The sequence below is a fragment of the Alligator sinensis genome, unplaced genomic scaffold (assembly GCF_000455745.1).
Source record: "Alligator sinensis unplaced genomic scaffold, ASM45574v1 scaffold585_1, whole genome shotgun sequence".
Lineage (NCBI taxonomy): Eukaryota > Metazoa > Chordata > Crocodylia > Alligatoridae > Alligator > Alligator sinensis.
The window spans coordinates 719,240-740,996 of record NW_005842530.1 but is presented as its reverse complement, the minus strand read 5'-3'; the positions used below and the strand labels follow the sequence as shown (position 1 = coordinate 740,996).

General features: G+C 42.7%; 1 protein-coding gene across 2 annotated transcripts in view; it reads right to left on the bottom strand.

Moving 5' to 3' along the window:
- Positions 1-21,757, bottom strand: part of DGKI (diacylglycerol kinase iota) — a 251,167-nt gene that overhangs the window by 99,993 nt on the left and 129,417 nt on the right. For both annotated transcript variants that reach the window (XM_025213468.1, XM_025213469.1), the window contains exons 19-20: positions 21,339-21,450; positions 15,234-15,433 (exon numbers count right to left, since the gene is read on the bottom strand). In XM_025213468.1, the coding sequence (XP_025069253.1) occupies positions 15,234-15,433; positions 21,339-21,450 (312 nt within the window). The remainder of the gene's footprint in view (positions 1-15,233; positions 15,434-21,338; positions 21,451-21,757) is intronic.

The following is a 21,757-nucleotide window of genomic DNA, read 5'->3' as shown; positions in this document are numbered from 1 at the left end:
ACAGCTTCTTAAAACTTACAACAACAAAAAATAGCACTTTCCATCTCTTTTCCCTATTAGGAAGTCTTCCCACCAATACATGCATCACACAACCAATATCAACTAGCTGTATAGAGGATATCAGAATTCATATCACACTAGAGAAACTCTATTTATAAGGTACAGTCATTTCAATTCCTAACACCTCCTTAAGGAAAATTGCTTATTAGAGAAAAGACCCACACTTTTTAGCATATCCATGCTAAAATCTAAAGTACTACATTCCTGGAATTGTAGATATGTGAACTAACATGTCTGCTAAAGAGCCTAGATTTACAAAATGGAGGGACGATATATTTTCAATGTTTATTTTCTTTTACTCAGTCACTTTCTGCCTGTTCTCTCTATTTTAGTTCATGAAGCCAAAACACATGGACGTATTTTGGGTCATGATAAGAACCTGGCATATTTCTATCCAGCAGTAAGTCACATTCAGTATTTGATAAAGCTGTCACCTAAGCACTGCCCTATTAGTCATCCAACGGTTGGTGAGATGATGCCAGTTGCCTTGCATGGAGCACAGCTGTTTTACCTCTGCTTTACGTTTCTGCCTCCAGTCACCCAGCAAGGAGAGAATGGGAGAGGTCAGTCCAGCTCCTGATCTTAGAGTCCCCACATGGCAATCAACACACTTCTACTACGACACCAGGTTGATTCAACTGGAAAAAAACTTTTAATTATACACGCCCTAATTCCCATTCCAATTATTTATATATCCTGTGAACCGTTTCTCATTCTTCATGTCTGCATAAAGATAGTGGAAGAAAGGGGGACAAAAAACCCCCCTAAGGAATTCAGTGACACTTTTGACAGATCTTTCAGAATACAGCCCACATCAGGACATGCAAATATAGAATATTTTTAACACGATTCAGCTAAAAAATATCCCCTTCCTGCCACCCTCCCAAATATTAAACTTTAGAAAGCACAAAACTCCTCTGGGGCATGTTTGCAGTGACAGATTTATGAATTACCTATCTCCTAAAGAAGAAATAAACATGCAAAACTAATTAAATGTCCCTGCGTTTAGAACAATTGAGAGAGGGAAAACAGCAACCAAAGGAGAAAAGGAAATTAACCTGGCTGCTGAGATCTCATTGGCAGAGCCTGGAAATGATGTATTAAAAATATGTTTGTTTCTGACAGTTTTTATCTATTTAAATTACAGGAGCTACAGTAAGAGAACAGAACTATCAAGTTGGCACCTCATCTTTGGCAGTGGACAATGCTAGATGCTCCAGAAGTTTGTTAAAAAATATATAGCTAATGATCTTGCTAAGCTACTTACTTAAATTGTATCCTGCAGAAGTGAGTTGCACTCATAAACATTTCTTCCATTTTGGGGGTGTTAGTCAATACATGGAGCCAATCAAGCTATCCTTCATGCACAACTGGGGAATTTGTATTATCTTCTTCAGATCTCTCATCCTGCAGCTGATTCAGCCCCCACAACAAAACATTTTAACCTATCAACATGATGTAGAGTAACTTCAGAGCTGCTCTAAGTTGCACTTATTGTTTTCAAGGGAACATTCCAGGAGCCAAGGAGGAGCGCGCAGCAGTTGTCTGCCTGGCCATAACTGTGCCACACGTTTTATATTCTACACTAGTATTCATAGCCTTTTGCATTTCAACAATGGCACAAAGAGACTGAGAATCTCACACATTCTTTTAATCCCTTTCAAGTACCAATATTATAAAAATTCCAGCTAGGACCGGCCATCTGAATCATGCCTATGCCCTTGTTAATCCAAGAAGAGTAATACTGTAGACCAACATCCTCTTTAAGAAGTGAGTAGTGATCAATTTTCACACAACTGTACTTTCATCTAAAGAGCAGAGGCACATTCTAGTACAACTGAAGAAAATAGACAAAGAAAATAGACAAGTTTTGTGCATCTCAGTAAGCAGATGGAGCAAGGAGCTATTTGGACTAAAGACTGTATTATGTCAGACATAACATTTGCACAGATTGGGATCTTACTTCCTTCAGCAAAGCAAAGAAGCATTAAGTACTAGGGCTGTGCGAAGCTTTGGGTGCTAACTGGATTTGGAGGTGTTTTGGCCCAATTCAGTGGCCGAATCTCTGACTCCGAATCGAATCAGGGGACCAATATAAAGGTCTGAATCAATTCAGAAAGGATTTGGAGAGCTTCAGTGATTCAGGCAGTCCCCACTGGCTGCCTCAGGGAGCTGGACCTGGACTTCATGCTGGTAAGTAGAGGGCAGGGGGCTGGAGGAGAAGGGAGGGGACCATGGGGGGACAACTGCCAGGCCCCATCCCCTGCCTGCTCCCCCAGCACCCTGAGTGCCCCCCAACTGCCACCCGCACCCCTATGGCTGCCCCGAATCACTGAATCGAATCACTGTCCCCCGAATCGGCCGAATCCAAAGCGAATACTAGCCCCTTTGCACAAGCCTATTAAGTAAGTACATGTGTAAAGCACAATCTCATCTGTATTAAACCCTGTTAAACTTCCTTTCATTCCACTTTCTTCAGCGTGTGTTTAACTATTTACTAAATAAGGGATGGACTGCATTAATTTAAACACATTCATAAGTATTTGACTGAGTCCAGGCCTTATTTCTTGTTCTAACATACACTGTCTACAGTATGCTCCTCCCCCATAACTGCACACCTCATGAAAGTTGTCCATTAACCCACTGCAAAACTCACTTCAGCAGTAGCCCACCTAAATATCTACAGACTGACTGAACAGAGAAAAATGGATCCATATCTCAAATTCTTATAATTCATTATAGGAGGAAAAAAACCCAACCCCTTTAATCCTTAATTTTACTTTGGGCTAGTGAACTATTTTCTCAAATCCATCCTTCTACTGCCTTATTTTAAACTTGACCCTCCTGCTTTTGGGCTGTTTTCTTCTTGAGTTAGGGTGTATGTGCAACAGTCTGAAATGGTTTGTTCTGTCTGTGCAAACCATATAAATTGATACAAATTGATTAATTTGGACATTCAGATTTCAGATTCTCTTCTACACCTTTGCTGCCCAAAAAGACAAAACTGCTGCAGTCATTACTCAACACTAGTGGATTAATCATCTTTTAGTAATAAGACACTATCTGTTACATTTTTTTCTATACAGAACTTTGTAGTAAATACTCATAGCATGTCCACAGTGCTCTCTTCATGTAAGGAAAGGTTGTAGATCCTTTAATAATATCTGCACCTCTAAACCCAGTCACAAGCAAGTCAATTCTTGTTTTTCAAGTTCATTTTTCAGATGAATTGCTTTGCACCGACTGCACAGATTAGATACAATATCAGGTATGCATATTGATCATTACGACTGTGCATCCCACTCAAAGATCTAAGCAGTCACCCCATTTTAAAAAAAGACTTCACTACAAATGCAAAGGTTCAATTCTATCCATGAACCATCAATAAAAATTCCAGGAAGACTGCATCCAAGTTAAAGATTCAAAACACCCTACTGCCCATAAATCAAAAGCTATAACCACAGCCTTTGCTCTCCAAAATTCCTGCCCACAAACTTTACGGCAGGAAATCTGAAGGCTTTCTAATGCAGACTCTATCACTGAGGCTCCACAGATCTCTTCCATTTTATTGTACTAAATAGAACACCGACACTTTAAACGTTACCCAACAGAAGAGGAACATTTGAATCTCAATACAATCACAGTCCAAATTTTCCTAACACCTCTTGGGGTTCTTTCTGCAGTTTATCAGACAGATTAATTGACAGTCACAGTGAAGCCGCATGTTTAATCTATTTTTACAGATTTTAAGATACAGTATAGCTTTGACTTACAAATTAGTTTGGGTCCCATGTGTCTTAGAGACTGTCATTCTCTTTCTGCTTTATCTTAACTGTAGAGATTAGCGGGGATGCTCACAGTATAATAGTTCCCAGATCCAGATGTCATTCTCAATAGGTAGGTTTCAACTCTGAAAAACACTCCCCTATTCCTTCATTCCCAGGTTTATTAACGTTTGGGATATGCAGCAACGCTTCACCCAAGCTTTTTCCAGATGCTGGTTTAAGAGCAGCATGTGATTCTGAGAGGCAGGAGAGTTATTTCATTTCTGTTAGTGAACATTCTTTAATAAAGCTGAGGGAATAACATATAGCAATAAGGCCGTACTGAGAATCTTTTATGTAGCTGTGAAATAGCAATGAACAGCTTGCAATTTTCTGAAAGGTATTTGTGCTTTTCAAAATGATTCAGTTAAAACCTCTCTCATATAATTCTTCATTTGCTGACCATTTTCAGTTTCTTACACATCCTCAATATTCAGTTAGTTTTTATTGGGTATACAGGTCACACAGCATTGCTTGTGTCTCAAGATTAGACAGCATAACCCAAAGAATCAAGTTTGTTATGCAGACTAAGTCCAAGTACACACGTTACTCATAAATCAGTACAAGTGATTGGAAACTGGTCTATGCCCATAATCGAACAGAAGTCCAGTGCACATAGACTTGTTTAAAAATGGCAGAACCTAGTCTAAGATGGACTCGGATTGATGTGGTATCAAACTTAATCTATTTAGGTTAGACTGGTCTATCAAACTTCTGTACCAGATCCCCTACTGAGTCAGGTCACTGTCCATCAGCATCCCAGGCAGCTTTGCAGCCCCCAGCTAACTTGCCCTCGCAGGGAGATGCACTGGGACTAGCTCATGCTTGGCTTCTCTGGCTGAGTGCCTAGCCAGCCCCACTCTTGGGCTGTCACAGAGCTGAGTCAGCACAGAATCTGTCCCCAGCCCCACATCCTGCCTCCAGCCAGATGTGGGCCACAAGCAGATAGGGGACGGGAGGCAGGGGAGATTGGGGACTTCTCTTGCATGGATCCAGCTCACATTCTCCCAGACCTGAGCCAGCATAATCTCTCCCCAGTCCCTCCTCCCGCCCTTAGCCCACTCTCAACTGCAGGTAGACAAAGAGGGTGGGGGACAAGGGACATTTCTGCCGCATGAGCCAGAAGCCAATCAGAAGCGGCAGGGCCTCTGGGCTGCTCTCGGCAGTGGTGAGCCTGCTGGGAGGCATGCGGAAGTGCCCCCAACCGGCTGGTCTCAGCCAGTGCAAGCAGCCTGCGTGCCCCACTCCTTGCTGCCAAAGGGCAAAAGTGTGTTCTGTTCACTTCCAAACTGACCTAGGGTGCTTAGAGTAAAGCACATAACTTAGATCACTTCCACCTTGGGATTTTTGAATGTCTGGACCTGGCCTAAGATTTGCAACTGAACTTCTGAAATTCACTATTCCTTAATATATACTTCAGGTTCACTTTTTCTGCAGTGCTTCCTATTTGAAAGGTTGTCCAGCAGAACATTCACAAAACAGGAAGACAAAAGCAGTACCGCCATAAAGCACACTGCATTTCTTATTTCACTGAATATTCACAAAAACATTTTTAAAGCCAAGGCATATTATAGGTTGGCTGTTTGTATTGTAAATGTGCATTAAGGTTAACAACAAGGCCCATCCTCATAAAGGAAATTAATAAATAATAACTACATAATATTATATGTGTATGCGTTCTTATCACCCAATTCTCTGCATTTTCAAACAGAGGATAGTTTCTTGAATAATTTAGTTACAATACAGCCATTTACAACACTAGAGTTACTGACAATCAAAATACTGGCAGGAAGAGTCTTTTTCTTTCCTGATGCAGCTGTGGCCAGCAAAGTAGTTTTCATTTTGGGGAGTAGTTTTCCTGTTTGTATCAGTCAAAACAAAAAATGCTTTACAGAAAGGTTGATGGGTTATATTTATTTATTTATTGGTAAAACCTAGTTATGAGTCTAATTTTATGAAAGAGACACCAATACCTCATCTCCAAAGCTCCTGGCAATGTTACTTAACCATCAGAAAAGAAACTACTGTAATACCTTTCCTAGCCAGAAATATTTTCCAAGGTTAAGGCACAGGTGCAGCGGTATTTTTCTAGCTCCCTAACAATTATTTGGAAGCTGTGGTAGGAACTAATTAGTGAATACAGACAGTGAAATGAACAGAAACATTCTGGATACATATTTGAATATGTGGTGGACTTACCAAATCGGCTTGGCTCAAACGGGTTTGGAAAATCTTCATTTCGATTGGTGCAGCCCATCCACCAATCAGGTAAGGGCTGGGTGGGGCTGGCCCCTCCACTTAACCAGACAGGGTGGGCAAAGAGCCTCCTGGACCTGATTGAAGCCTGCATGCTGCAGGTCCGGCAAGCCTTCAGAGGTGGAGCCTCCGGAGTGAATAAAAGGAGCGGCATGCCCAGCACATAGCAGATGCGTCGGGGAACAAATAAGCAGGCAGGGCTAAGAAAAGCAAGGGAGAGCTGCCTAGCAGGCAGAAGCGGTAGCCCAGAAGAGCCCTGGAAGACCTCCTTGGTGGGACCGGAGCAGCAAGCGGCTTTGGCTACAGCCCCAGCAGTGCACAGAGCAGTGCATGGGCCAGACCCTGGGAGCTGCAGGAGGCAGCTTGGGTTCCTGGACACCCGACACACGTGGCAGTGCATGGAGCCATTAGACCCTGGAAGCTGCACATGGTGGCTCAGGTCTGTTACCCTCAGCGTATGGCCAAGGACTCGGTGTACACGGCAGTGCACAGCATGCCAAACCCTGGGAATGGCACCAGGCCGCTTGGGTTTGCAACCCCTCCATTGGCGTGTGGCCGGGTACCCAAGAGGCACCAGCGGGGTGCGGCGGAAGTCCAGCAGTCCAGGATTTGGGGCCTGCACAAGGTGGCCCGAGCTCCAACAGAAAGCAGAAGGCAAGGCCTGGGTGTCACAACCCGCACAAGTCAGTCCAAGCCCCAACAGAAGGCAGAAGGCAAGGCCTGGGTGTCAGGACCCACACAAGGCAGCCCAAGCCCCAACAGAAGGCAAGGCCTGGGTGTCAGGAGCCGCACGAGGCAGCCCAAGCCCCAATGGAGGACAGAAGACAGGGCCCTGGGTGGCCCTGACAAGGCACCCACAGCTCCGGGAGCCCCTCCTGGCCTGCTTCCCAGATCCATGAGTACCCGGGGAATGGCTACCTACAGGGGAGGAAGCCCTGAAAGGGGGTCCTGAGGGATCAGGGACCAGGTGAACCCACCTGGGGCTGAGGAGGTATTAGGAACCTTCTCCCCCTAGAAGGGTGCCAGGGTCTGGCACCCAAGGAGAATGCCCAGTAGTCTCGGCCATGTGGGTACCTGGAGGGGTAAAGACTTGCGCCTCCTATTTTGTACATAGTTACATACATACATACATACATACATACATACATACATACATATATATATCTATACATACATACATACATACATACATACATATATTGTTATCATCCAATGTGACCTGGGTTATGTCAGCAAGTTGAGGTTTATCTGTATCTAACTGTTGTTGTTCATGCCTGAACTTACCTGTTGATACCTGTGTTTATTTGCCTAGCTATACTTTGATGTTGTTGTTGTAAATATTTACCAATACTTTCTTATAAATCTGTGAATATCCATATCAGTTGTATATTAACAGCTATCTTTTTAAGGTTCCCTGTAATCATTAATAAATTTGTATATAGTTAAGCTATTCCCGGTCCTGGCCTGACTCCATAGGGAACTGGCTGGTATTTTACACATCCCTCTCGCAGCACTTCTGCCTAGCTACCTATCTCTTCGATTTGCAAGGGGGAGCACATAGTTGGGTGCACCCGGGTTACAAATACAAAAAAATAGCTACATTTGGGACTTGCTTTCTTAAGAAGTTCCAAAGGTCACGGCCACTTTCCCTCTGCTTACGGAGGAATGAATATGGCTCTTTCCAGGACCCAGTCAATGCTCCAAGCATTACTTGAAAAGGAAGGAGGCATGTGAGAGATGCTTCCTCCCTTCCTCAGGGGAGAGATGAGAAAAACATACTAGCTCCCAAACACTCCAAGCTTCTGCTAACCTGGAGGCAGTAATTAAATCCAGGAGCCAAAGACTGTATTTGTGTTTACGATTTTATATCCACCTTGTATAACAAAAAAGAGAAGCTGTATATATAAAAGTGGCTCCTGTTCAAGGTATTTGTCATTGCTGAACCTTCTAAGCCCAAAACTGGATGATCTTGTTACATTCATTCCAGGTTGATGAATATAGTAGAAGATGGTGATGGAAAAAAAATAAGGAAAGCAAACAAAAGCGGGGAGGGGAAAAAAACAAAAAGGAAAAGGGAACGGGAAAGGGAAAGGGAATGAAAAAGCTGAGTACTCACATAGTGAAGGAGTCAGGGGGAGCTGAGACCCTTCTCAAATCAGCAGAGTGCACTTTATGGATACTATACGCAGCAGGCAATGAGTAGCCAGGACAGAGCCAGCACAACAGCGTGGACAGACAAGGAAGAAGTCAGGAGAGAGACAGAGAAAGAGACAGAGAGAAAGACATACAACATTTAAACAGAAACAAAAGGAATGCATCACACAAAAATTGAATGAAAAGAAAACATGTAGTGCTCCAAAGCCACACTAAAAAAAGACAACAGCAACAGAAAATATGCACATATGACAAATGACAATATTCACTGCTAAGTGGCAGAAAGGGAGCTAATGATAGGCAAGATGTACAGCTATTATAAAAGTCCTTGCTCTGCACCCTCCCCAGTGCCCCTCAGATCTTTTCCCTTCCCGATCTGCTGCTTTGCTTTCAGCTCCCTGCCCTATCTGTGCCTTTGCTTTCTGCTGCTTGCTCTGTGCTCCATTCCCAATCTGTTGCTCTGCTTTTGATTCCTGCCCCATTTGCTGCTGCACTGCCTACCCCGCACAATCTGCCATATGCCACACACACAGGCTACCCATGCCACTTGTGGCACATGTGCTACAAAGGTTGGCTACCCCTCCTTAGAGAAACTAGCACTTTATGTATGGTGAGTCCCAAAGCTGGCTTCTTTGGTTGTACTCAAAAGGGTCTCTGCATGTCTCAAGTATCCTCATGAAATGCTTCTATATTTAAGCTCTGGAGTTTATCTTCCCCTCCAGAATAACAAAACATTCTTCTTTAACCCCAAATGAAAGTCAAATTCAAGTCTCTTTTAAGGTACATATAACACATTAGCTAAAAAAATACTAAGCTGCATTTTAAATTATGGATTTTGGTTACAAAGTGACTCTGGGCAAATTGAGTCTTGGTCTTCTTATTCCGTCTCAGTAACTTTCACATAGATTTTACTTATAAATCAAACCAGATTGCATGTGAAGCTTGATCTCTGAAAACTAAGCTATGTTCTTTTTGTTTCTTATATTACCAGCATCAATAATAGCAGTTCTAGAACTGGAATTTACAGCTGGTAAAATCTCTTTAAAAAGGGAAGCAGAAGGTAGACTATAGCTCACTTGTCCACAGCAAATGAGCCTGATAAGCTGCTACAATAAAATCTTGCTTTTGCCATTGAACTTAACATCATGACTCAGAAGACAAATGGAAAACAGAAGCAAAGAGTAAACTAATTTACTACTTCTCTGCCCATAGCCCTTTGACTGTCTTTTTTCAGCCTCAAAGTGGTAAGTAAGCTATGTCAAGTGACACTGGAGAATCACTGCACTTAGAGGTTGCATCTACTTTGCATGTCTGTACTAATTCCTTGTTATACCTCTCCATTTGAGGTAGGCATGGTGCTTCCTTTTATGTTTAGAAAGCAGTTCCCAGAAAAAAACTGGGAAAAAAACAGACAAGGGTGGACATTTGGTTCCCTGGGGACAACTAGCAGCAGGACACTTTGTGCCTCTGCTAGTTATCCGCGGGGAACACCTGTGCTGTGCACCCTCTGGTGCATGGCAGGTTACCTCAGCTGGGGTAAGGGAGGCTGGGGCCTTACCTGCAGTCCAGGGGGCCGGGGAATCTCCAGCCAGCTAGGCTCCGGTTTTGGGCAGTATGTGCTGTCTCCATGTGCACCACCCTGCTTATTTTCTGCATGGGTTTTTTTGACCCCAGGATCTCCAGGGGTCAAAAAAAAACCCCAACCCACGTTGCAAGGTAGCAGCATGGGAAACACCTGAATGCAGACAGGTCTGCAGCACCATGTACTGCACAGGCACGCTTGTTTGGACAACCTTGAGTGCAACCACTGAATATTGAATTTCCAGACTGAGCTCAAATTGAGAATGTATTTGTAAAACCCAATGAGGAGAAAAAATGTTGTACTAACAATCTTTCAACTTTTAAATGAATTTGGTTTGATAGCGTTCATAATATTTTCTCCTTTTTGTCTTGCCATGTTTATAACAAAGAGATTAATTGACAGGAATCTTTTCAGAAGCAGCAATTTTTAAGAACTACTGTAGAATATTTAAAAAAAGAATACTTCAAATAACCGAAAGCATTCAAACTATAAACCTGTTTCTCAGAGAATTGAAACATAACATATGTGCCTAATCAAAACAGCTCAGATTTCAGTGGGAAGTATTCATCAACTAACTACTGATGAACAATGAACAGCCCAAGGATTATTTACAGAAATTATACCAGGAATAATTTCATAAAAATACATTTGAGAAAAATCACAATCTGTCCACTAACAATTCACAAACTGAGGGGGTTGGAAGTCACTGAATAAATGATTTTATCCAGCTCAGGTAAAATGCAACATATGTGACACAGTCTTATCCTCTAACAGCTACAGGCCTGGATGCAGCTGTTTGTGCCATCGAAGAGGAAAGGGTTCTCCTTTAAGTGTTGCAGTAGTACTGGTAGTTTTGAATCCCAGATTTAGATTTCCCTCAGGTCATATTCCTCCTTTACCCTCCTCTTAAGGATTTAATACAATTTACTCTCAAAAAAGTCCAAAACTATTCAACATTGTCTACTTTCCCTGTCTTGGGATGAGATGGCTATAACAACCGAGGAAAGAAGGATGCCCTTAGGCCACGTCTACATTGCCTCCCTGCTGAGTCCAGGACTGCCACCACTGAGGTTATGAGCCGTACTCTTTCCATGCCCAAGGCTGGCAATTAGGCTTAAAGTGGTTCTGAGAATGCACCTCAGTGCTAGTCTCAAGCTCTACCAAGACAGAGAGCCTGAGAGCAGCCCTAGGATGTGCACAGGATTTCTCGGAGCTGTCTGCACTACTGAATTGCCAAGCTTGACTATGGGCACAGCAGAAACAAGGGGGCAGTATTTATTTCTTTAAATATTATGACAATGAACACAGTTTAGAAGCATCATTCATTTACCTAATCTAATGGTAATATTTTTAAAAAGCAGCTGAATAACTTAGGATCCTGAGTCTCGCTGGCAGTCACTGAATAGGCTCCTAAATTGCTTTGGTGATTCTGAAATTTTAGGTAACATGAGCTATAAAACAGAGAAAGGTGTATGAGCTATAAAACAGAGAAAGGGACTGAGGGCTATTCCATTTTTAAAAATCTGTAGAGAAGCTGAGCTTGGAAGCCTAAGACTCATCATCCACTCAACATGAAAAAATCGAGGAAAGCAACAACAGAGTTATAGGACTCTTAATATCCACTGTCATTTAAGACAACTCCAATTTTATGCCAGGAGATAAGTGGGCTTGGTAAGCTAGACCAAATGAGCCAGCCCATGCTGCATTGAGAGACAATCAACCAGGGAGCCCAGTTCAGATGAAAAAATGGAGCCCAAACTACAGATCAAAGAATACAAAGGCCTAGATAAATTCAATTACATTTTTTTTTATAAACTGATTGCATCAACATGCAAGGTTTCTTTTTCAATAAAATGAAATATTCCAATGTGGACAGAAAAATTAACTTTTAATTACAGTTTATTTTTAATATGCAAGTGCAGTGTTTGCAAACTATGAATGTTAAATTCATTTTCAAATAACATTTTAATATTACATTTTAATTTTAAAAAATAAAATAAAAACCTACTTTCTGTCCAAAACCCATCTTGAGGCAAAATTCCTGACCAGTTCTAATATTTACCACACCTGGCATCCATATACATACAACAGACATCCACTAAGCTAAAGTTTTCACTGGATCCCTGATGTGACAGGCTCTAAAAACAGCCTTCTTCTTTCTAGCCTCTAAGATACTACGAGTAAATGAAAAAAAATATTTTAAAACAATAGGTTCAACAATATACTCATGTATTAGCATACTTTTGTCTCTCATCCAATCCTTCTTAACCTTGAGGAATTGAAATGTAGTCAGCTCCAGGGATTTAGGAGGGGGAAAAGAATCGCTCTCCCCATATTAAAGTAATTTAGGAGAACTGTTTAGAGCAGAGGTGGGCCATTATTTGGACTGGAGGGCCATTTAAGGAGCTCTGGTGAGCAGTTGTGGGCCAGGGGGCACTGGGAAGATGCCATTTGATCCAGCTGACCCACTGGCCACTGCCAGGAGGGAGGGCTGTGCCCTGCGCCACTCTGCTCCGCTGCAGGTGGAGCCAGGGCGGCTGGGCCACACAGCGTGCAAACTCCTCCACCCTGCCTCCCCACAACCCCTGCTGCATCTTTCCCCACAACCCAGCTTCCTGTGCTGTAGCAGTGCAGTCCTGGCACTGTGGACACTGGCCACTAGGACCACATGGGACATGGTGCAATGCAGTGCACTGAGCAGCTGTCCTACCCGCCAACCTGCCTGCTATGATGAGCTGCTGCCGCCACCATGCCACACCAGGAAAGTCAGAAGTGACTTCCCCAGGCCGAGAACCAACCTCTCCACTCCCCTGCCCCACCATGGCCAGCAAGAACTAGCAGTGTTGCAGTGGCAGAGGTTCATCATTGAGAGAAGGACAGTGGACTAGCAGGACAGCTACTGGGCGCATTGCATTACACCCATCCTGTACAGGCCTGGCTGCCGCCAGCCACAATGCCAGGATGGCACAGCTGCAGGTCCAAAAGGAAGTTGGGCAGGAGGGGATGGATGAGGGGGTGAAGGAGTCTGTGCACTGTGTGGCCTGGCCCGGCCCCAGCTGCAGCAGAGTGGAGTGGGATGCAGCTCTCTCCACTCAGACTCCCGACGGTGATCAACTGGCAGGCCAGATATGTCCTGCAGGCCATTTTTAGAGGTTTTAAAGGGAAATGTTTTCAATCAGGAAGATGGGCAGCTCTGAAAATTAGATGGCAAGCTTGAGGAATTTTAGTAGTCCTCACTCCCACCAGCGTGCACAGCTAAAAAAAATAGAAACACAGACTCCCCTCCTTTAGAACATGCGGCATATTTTAATTTAGTGCACAGAGGAGGTTAATGTACAACTGATCTGTAATAGCTAGTCTGCATTCCTGTTTAGTGTTTTAGAATAATTTAGAACAATAATTAGACAATTTCTCTAGCAAATGTACTTTGCAATAAAGGATATACCTGAAAGGGCCTCCCAGTTGGGGCTAATCAAAAGTTTTCCATCTAAACTGTTTTTCAAAGAAAAATTGGGTTTTCAACTAAGCAAAAATATTTTTAAAACTATCCTCTGTCCTGGCAATTTTTTTACTTTTTGTTTAAAATATTGTGAAAGACCCAAAACATCAGTTTCCAGAACTTTTTATTTCTAAAAAGAAATAAAAATGTTTCATAAAAATACATATTTTCACCATCTCTAGTGGCTGTTTTTTTCTGGGTTCTGGCTTCATCAGGGTACGTGTTCTATCATAACAGATATATTTCCTTAGAACTGCACAGATATGTTCCTTTCCACTGCTTTAAAAGGTCACCAGCCAGGGAGATGATATATTTACTATACCAGAAAACTCCTGAAATACTGCAAAAACTAGAACTCCAAAATTATACACCATGAGAAGACAGAAATGCATTAAAAAGACTTCTTTTTTTTAATTAAATTAAATCTTTTTACTGATGCCACCAGATCAGGGGCTTTCTCCTCATCACCCAGTAACAAAATAAAATTACTATGAAGCAATTCAGAAATAATCTATGTGAGATTATTTCTTCACTACATCTGCAGAAAGCTTAAAACCATATCTCCAATAACTGCAGGAAGACAGTACCAGATTCATACAGTAATCTCACATCTATAGTTTACAGGGTGGATGTCTCATAGTTCTAAGGGAGAAAAAGCCATCTCAATTTATCAGTTGTGGAGCTTCCTGAGAAATTCTGGTGAGATGTCTTTATATAGCATAGATATCAGGTTAAGAAATGTATGTAAGGATATAGAAAAAAACTTGCTGTCAGTGCTAGTATGTTGCAAAAAAATCTCATAATAGACAAGCCTTAAATGCAGTCATGCCTCTTCATACTAGTTTAACTATATAGCTATTATACCCAGAAACCCAAGTGACATTCCATCTTTCCCTTCACTTTTAAACACACACACACACACACACTCTTGCAGAGATTCAGGACTGGGATTAAAGTCCTTGACGGACCACCAGTACAAAAGAATCAAGACTTCATGGATGAATCTCTCAGCCAAGCCAAAGGCACCTGAAGAATTCAAGCTCTGAGCCAAGTGCTATTTGACACCATAGACTCCAATTCAATTCAATTCTCCAGCCCTTAGATGGTCTTAATACTGTACAGCATTACTATGACAAAAGCCACTCTGTTCCCTGAAACCACAGTTTAAATTCAGATCTTGTGTACAGGTTTGATCAGGCTAATCACTACCTTAAATACCTGGGGTGATTTCTTTTCACTGCAACAACTTCCCTTCTGGTTGGAAACAATGGCTCACAATTGAACTTTTTTAGTTGTTTGCCTGCATTTTAATTGACACAGCAGTTGGACCAAAATGGAAGTTGTTGCTCACAGGGTGATAGCTTTGTCAGCATCTGGAGCATAGCTGGGATCTCTATCTTTCAGTATGTCTAGGTCTAAGTCTGTATCCTCAGCAAACCTGTAACTTATTTATCAGATAATGGACTGGCAAATCAGTGAAGGGTCTCAATGGGGAATTGAAAAGTTACGTTATATTAAAAAAATCAGATAATGGAGAAGTAGAAGGTGGGGGTTGCAAATATAGCAGTGCTTCTATGAGCGTTAGTATGAGTCACACTGCTGAGTGCACTCAGACCTCACTAAATAGAAAAAAAAAGGCACAACACATCTGTCCAAAAGCAAAGCAAAGGAAACTCTGCAACTTAAAGCACAAGAGATATCTGGTAAATACTTATAAAGGTGGAGAAGTGGAACAGTCTTGGGTTTCTGGACCTCTTTCTCCAAAACCTCTGCTAATGCTATCCATGCAGACTTTCTATTTGTATTTTCTGCCCTGTCAGAGCCTCTTTATGTTAGGACATGCACATGCCCAACTCACTCATTGAGTAAAGGCATGGATGTCCTCCTCTTGCTCTTCTGCACCATGTTGGCCTGGTTCCGCAGGGAGATCCGAATGAGAGAGGGAGCCAATCGACATGGCTCCCCATCCACTTGCATGGGGATAGACTTGTATGTTAGCAGTGTCACCTCCCGGCACTGATGCAACCTTTCTCCATGACCACCCACCTGAAGAGCAGCCTACAGAACAAAAGCAAGGGAAAAAAGAAAGAAAATTTTAGCGTATTGATTTAGAGCAGCCAGTTGAGATGGCTAGCAATTCCCAAATCCATAATTATACCCAACACTATATATTCTGTACCCCAGAGATCAGCAATGTTTGCCAGCACAGGGCTGGCATGACTCATTTTGGGTCTGAGTTGGGTGGGCACTAGGACCAGGCCACCTCACCTGCTTCTCTCTACCCAGCTCTGGCATGGAGCAGAGAACCCCATGTGCCAGGCTGCAGTACAGTGCATAGAAAGTTCTCCCTCTGCCAAAGCCCTGGGAGACTAAGTGCAACATGGCACAGGCAGAGTCCCCTGCTGCTGAATGCCACCAAAGTCACAGCACTGAAGCCACAGCCAGAGTCTCTGTGGGACATAGGCTGCCAACCCCTGCACTATCCTATTTGCACCTGAGAACCATTGTGATACAGCCTGTTCTATTGTATGGAGACTTACACTCACCTGACTACAGTCTGAAAGAAATAACTTCCATTAATTTGGAAGACAGAATGCAACCCCCACCACACACAAACTGTTTAGGGCCATAGCCATTACAAAGTTATATTTCAGGCCTACTTCATATTTGTCCCCACCTGATTCAGCAGAGTGGGATTACAAGTAAGAGATATGGGTGTACATGATGTGTGAAGGTATTATCCAAAGAAGCTCTGGAGGGTGGTCCAGTAGTTGCATTCAAAGAAAATGGACAAAATGGGGCTTGACATGCTACAATTAAGTCACAGAAAGTCAGTCAGTGGGCAGAAGGCAGATGAAGCAATTAAAGGTACATGATAAATTTGTGAATCAAATGGTCAAATGGGCCTGAAATTTATCATGAAGATATTAACCGCCACACACCTTATATACATTATAGAGACACCCGTGTAATTGCAGACAGAAGGAGACTATCTATATGTATTTTTGTATTTTTCTACATATTTTTAAAATGATTATTCCCACTTATATTGCAGAAATGCCTAGACGTAACAGTTGAGGACCAGAGCTCCATTTGATTTTTAGAAGAACCACTAATTGTAGGGGGGTGATCCTCTCTTTAATCAAAGCACTATTGTCTTTAATATGAATTACACAAATTTGAAATACCTATCCTGACAGTTTACATAACAACTCTGGAACTGGACTAGACATGTTGAAAAGAGCAAACAGAACAACCCTGTTCAGTAATTGATGCCGGAAAGCAATTAATACCAGGTTCAAGAACTGTTCTGAAAAAATGAAACAAGGGAAGAGGACATGACAGCAGAAGAATTACACTGTTCTGTATTAACTGTGCCCCTTGGAGATATCATTGAACCAAAAATCTGTCCTTAAATCAACTGAAACAACAGAAACACTACATGTTATTTAAGGCAATTGGTTTTCATCTAAATCAAATTCGAGACCAAGGGTGGGCAATTATTTGGGCCTAAGGGCCACATAGGGTGTTTTGATGAGCTGTCACAGGCTGGGTCAGCACCCTGCCTCCCCCCCACCCACTTCTCGCAGCAACTCACCAAAACTCACTATGGGCTTTGGGTGGGTGGGGAGCAGTGTTCGGGAGCAGGACTGGTATGATCTGCTCCCTGCATGCCTTACTGGGAGGGGCTGCCCAGAAGCCAGCTGGGAGGGAGGGGAGGGAGGCGAACGTGGGGGGCACATGCAGCAGAGCTTGCCTGGTTGGCAGCTGCTGTCCCTGCCCAGGGTAACCACTGCCATGCTCCCACCCACACCCACTGACCTCAGCCAAGCACACAGTTTCTGGCAGGGCTGTTCCCAGTGTGGCTGCAGCCAGCCAGGCTCACATTGTCACCAAGAGGCAAGGGCAGCACAGCAGCACAGCGCCTGCAGCCACACTGGGAACAGCCCCACCAGAAGCTGCACCCACTCTGCCCACCCGGTGCAATGAGCAGCCACCTCTGGGCAGGCAGAGTGGGTGGAAGGCAGCTGCGAGCTAGAGCCGGAGCTCCGCATGCTGGGCAGGAGCCGTCTGGTTGCCCGCCCAGAGTGGCTTGGCAGTAGCAGGAGCAGCAGCCACAGCTAGAGGCAAGGCAAGCAGAACAGCCCTGCCGGCCCCAGCCCTGGCCAGCACACAGCTTCTGGTGGGGCTCTTCCCAATGCAGCTGCAGCTGGCCAGGTACTGTTGGGCTCCCCTTGCCTCCAGCGGCTGCTCCTCTTCCCACTCCCGCACCTGCTGCACCGAAGGCAGTGGGGAAAGCTTCAGCCTAGCTGTTCCCCCTGGAGGTGAGGGGAGCAGAAGAGCATCCAGCCAGCTGCAGCCACACTGGGAACACTCCCGCCAGAAGCTGCGCACTGGCCAGGGCCAGGGCCGGTGGAAGTGCAGTGCAGGCTGCCCTACTGGGAGCAGGTGGGGCTTATCCCCACGTGGAGCACCGCAGGGGCAGCTGTGGGCCAGATCCAGCCAGTTGGCAGGCCACATCTGGCCTGCGGGCTGTATTTTGCCCACCCCTGTTCTAGACTAAGTTTTCCCAATTTAGTACTTTTCTTACTTTAAAAAACAAATAAAGCCAGATTCCCGAACCCATCTTCTTACTCCTACCCTTGTGCACAAACCAACCGTTACACCTCACACCGGAGGTAAAGAACCAGTGAAGATGAAAGGGATATCTGTACACGAGACAGAAAGTGTCACTGAGAATTTATTCATGATTTCTACAGGCCCCTCAAAGCTGTTTTTTTTTAATAAAGATATAATGATTTTAAATAAAAAAATGTTAAAAATGTGACCACTTTCTTGTAAAAATATCTTGTACCTCTTAAAGATGCAAATATCTATATCGATGTAACATTAACTATAAGAGTTACATAAGCAGATGTCAGGAAGGCCATTCGCAATTGTTTTTTTCTGGGAAGCTTAATTCTGTTCCATTAAGTAAAGTGCATTTATGCCATGGATTTTAAAATTATAAACACCATATTTCTTAACATTTATATACATTTATAAAGATTTTTCTTTCAAAGCACTTTACAAATAGGGCAAGCAGACAAAAAAAGTATATCATGGCTCATCAAGCTGGCTCCCAGTATAAGTCTGTGGCTAAACTGGCTCTTCAAAATCACAATTAAAGGTACAACCTTAACTCTGACTTCAGCTGCCTTTAGGATGTAATAATGGACCATATTTTCTTGAATAAGATAAACATTTATTTTCTGGTAAGGCAGGATGAAGGAAAAAAAAGATCTTTCCTTGAAAATACTAGTAAGTAGCAGTAAATAACTGAATAGCAGCTTCTACAGCAGTGGAGAAAAGAGAAAATATGCAAGCCAGAAGCTAGGGAGCCTCAGTCCAGCACTACAGTGTTATTTTCACTTTCCCTGGCAGAGGCAGACATTTTTATTACTGTATGTGAGAAAATACCGTATTTAGGGCCCTGATTCTGAACTGTGACTTGAGCTGAAATGCCTCAAGAGAGAATGGCAAAGGCAGCTGGGCAGCACCACTGCAATCCTTTGGACAGTAAAGATAATCTCTGGGGTACTTCATTTTATAGCTGCCTGTAGTACCTCTATATGGTATATTACCAGTGGTGTAACTAGGGCAGGGTGAATGGGACACCTTGCCCCAGTGCCGACTTGGGATTAGGGTAGGGAGGGCAGGGGCGAGAAAGTGGCTGCTACCTGCAACCTCATGATTGCAATAGTGATCATGACTGTGCAGCAACCAGAAGCCACTGCTGCCCCTATATCTCAGAAGCCCAGATGCATCCTTATGCTGCTGTATGTTATATTTTAAATATTATAGCTTTGTGTATTTGAACCCCACTTCCTCCTTCCTCCTCATGGCCATACACCAGCACACATTTCACCAAAAGCCCTGAGGGAGGAATGCTGAAGGCCTATTCTATCACACCCATTGCACTAGAGAAATTCATGTCAGACCTATTCTCCAAAACATCATTTCACACTAGCCTTACAGCCTCCATATGCTGATTCCACCAGTATACAAAGGCTATACAAGGATCCCCAATCAGGACCATCACGTATGTCTATCAGCACCCTGCCAAACTTTCAAATTAAAGCTGGATAAAAAACAGCTATATACTTGTTACATATTTTCAAGCACTAACTTTGTAGTTGGTTGGCTCTTTTGACAGTTGGACAGACATTTTTATGGCATGATAATTACTTTGCACACGTGGCTGGTCTAAATTTACTGCATGATTAACCAGTTAATTGCATGATAATTACTTTGTACATGTGGCTGGGCTTATTTTGTACATGTAGCCAAACCAAATTTATTGCACGATTCACCAGTTAATTATGTAATATATGCAATGTGTGACAGAGACCTCAGTAAAATCAGCCTCGCTTATTTTAGAAGTAAGATTTATTTGAGTATAATTTTGAGAAAGTAGTTGTCTGATTATGTACTATCACTGAAAGGCACTTTGTCATGGAACTGGGGGCATATCTACGCAAGAAATGAATGTGTAAGTGGAGTGGGGATAGCCATTCCCTCATGTTATTCATGCAAGCTAGATTAAAATTAACAGTACTGGTGAAAACTATGGCATGGACTGCAAGTGCAGACTGTACAAACCCATTGAAAACTCTGGATGCATCCTATATTGCTAGCCCATGCTACTGCATCTTCACGACTAGCTAGATTAAAACTAAGCTGGGAATACCAATCCATGCTACAAATCAGTTTCATTTGCTCTGTAAATATACCCTAAGGAGCTAGAGAACATGCTTGCGCACAATGATATTTGGATGTTAAACCATTTGGACTGAGATTGTCCTAGAAAATTACACTGATTTAACAAGTGAATTTCCTGTTTCTAGAGAGAACAAAAGAAAAGCAATGATTACAGTAGTACTTTTTTCTCAAAACTTAAAAAATTCTGGTTCTCTCACCATCTTGGATTGGGTAGATAAAAAGTATTATTCCCATTTATTTTCCATGCTACCTGGCAATAATTGTCAGGGAGGAATTGGAATTGGAATATGCCCCTATCTTAGACCTAGCTGTCATAATAGTGGGCAATTATTTTCCATTACATTACACTCTGTGGTATTATTTCTCTAACACTACCTTATAGTGTTCAGAGTTTTAAACGGTAGTGCATATACACAAATAATCACACAGAATTAGCGTTGCTGCTCTGCAGTTCACAACCCTTGTGTGTATACAAGTCTGATACTTAATAATTAATTAGTATAATGTTATGCATTAATGTACTAAACATATATAGATTTTTTATACATAAATGCAACACAAAATAAGCCAGCTTCACTGGCTTTATGCATGGCTTCTGAAAGCACAACAGACTTGTAGAGCAAAGAATGAGTCATGAGAATACAAGATAAATAATAAAAAGTATGATTTAGATATGTTTTCTAATATACAACGTGTCAAAAAAGTATATATACTCATGTGTTTCGTTTTATTGTTTGCCACTATAATGAGTGCCTGGGTGTCAGTAGTGAGCATTTTGAACACCTAGAGTAGTACACATTGCAAGTTATGCTTCTTGCCTTCTAAGGAAACAAGGATCAGCACTATCAATCAATATGTCTCTGTATTCCTGACAACTAAAATGTTCATACATTTTTTTGAAGCACCCTGTGTGGGCACTGACTAAACAACACAACCCCTCTACAATAACAAAATACTTTGATCATTCTGATTTGGGAGGATTTTGAAATGCCATCAGATACATTCAAAATAACTAGTTTTTATTCTGTAGGTACCTGTTTGCAAAAAAAAAAAAAGGAAATGTTTTTCCCATGATTAAATCACACTCTGGGGAAACATGGATTTCTTACTAACAGCAAGGACATTTTTATATGCAGCTTTGCACATCCTAATCTTGCTCACAGAGTTATCTAAGTCCCCTAAATTCTGCAGAAATACTCACCAGAGAGGCCATTGTAAATCCAATGACCTCAATGTAACCATCATCATGGCGCTGAGGTTCAAAGTCTCTGTGATCACTGGGGTTTCCCCAGGGCATCGTGCCTGCACAATACCTGCAAAAAGGGGTTTATAAAATAAGTCCTGTGAATAACTAAGCATCTGCCTGCATCTCAGAAAGCGTGCGTGTTGACCTATTCTTTATCTTCCAATGGAAACACCCAGATACCCATTTAAATGCTCTTAAATATCCAATTTGGACCATCCAATAATGAGGGATGTAATTACAGGAAGGACTGGTTAGGGGACTTGTCTCCCAACTTTTAGGTAGTGGAAGCACCATTGAATTTATCCATCAGAATTTCTATCAGGTTGCTGAGGGAGTATGCGGAGACAGCACACGGGGGATAGTAACTTTGTACA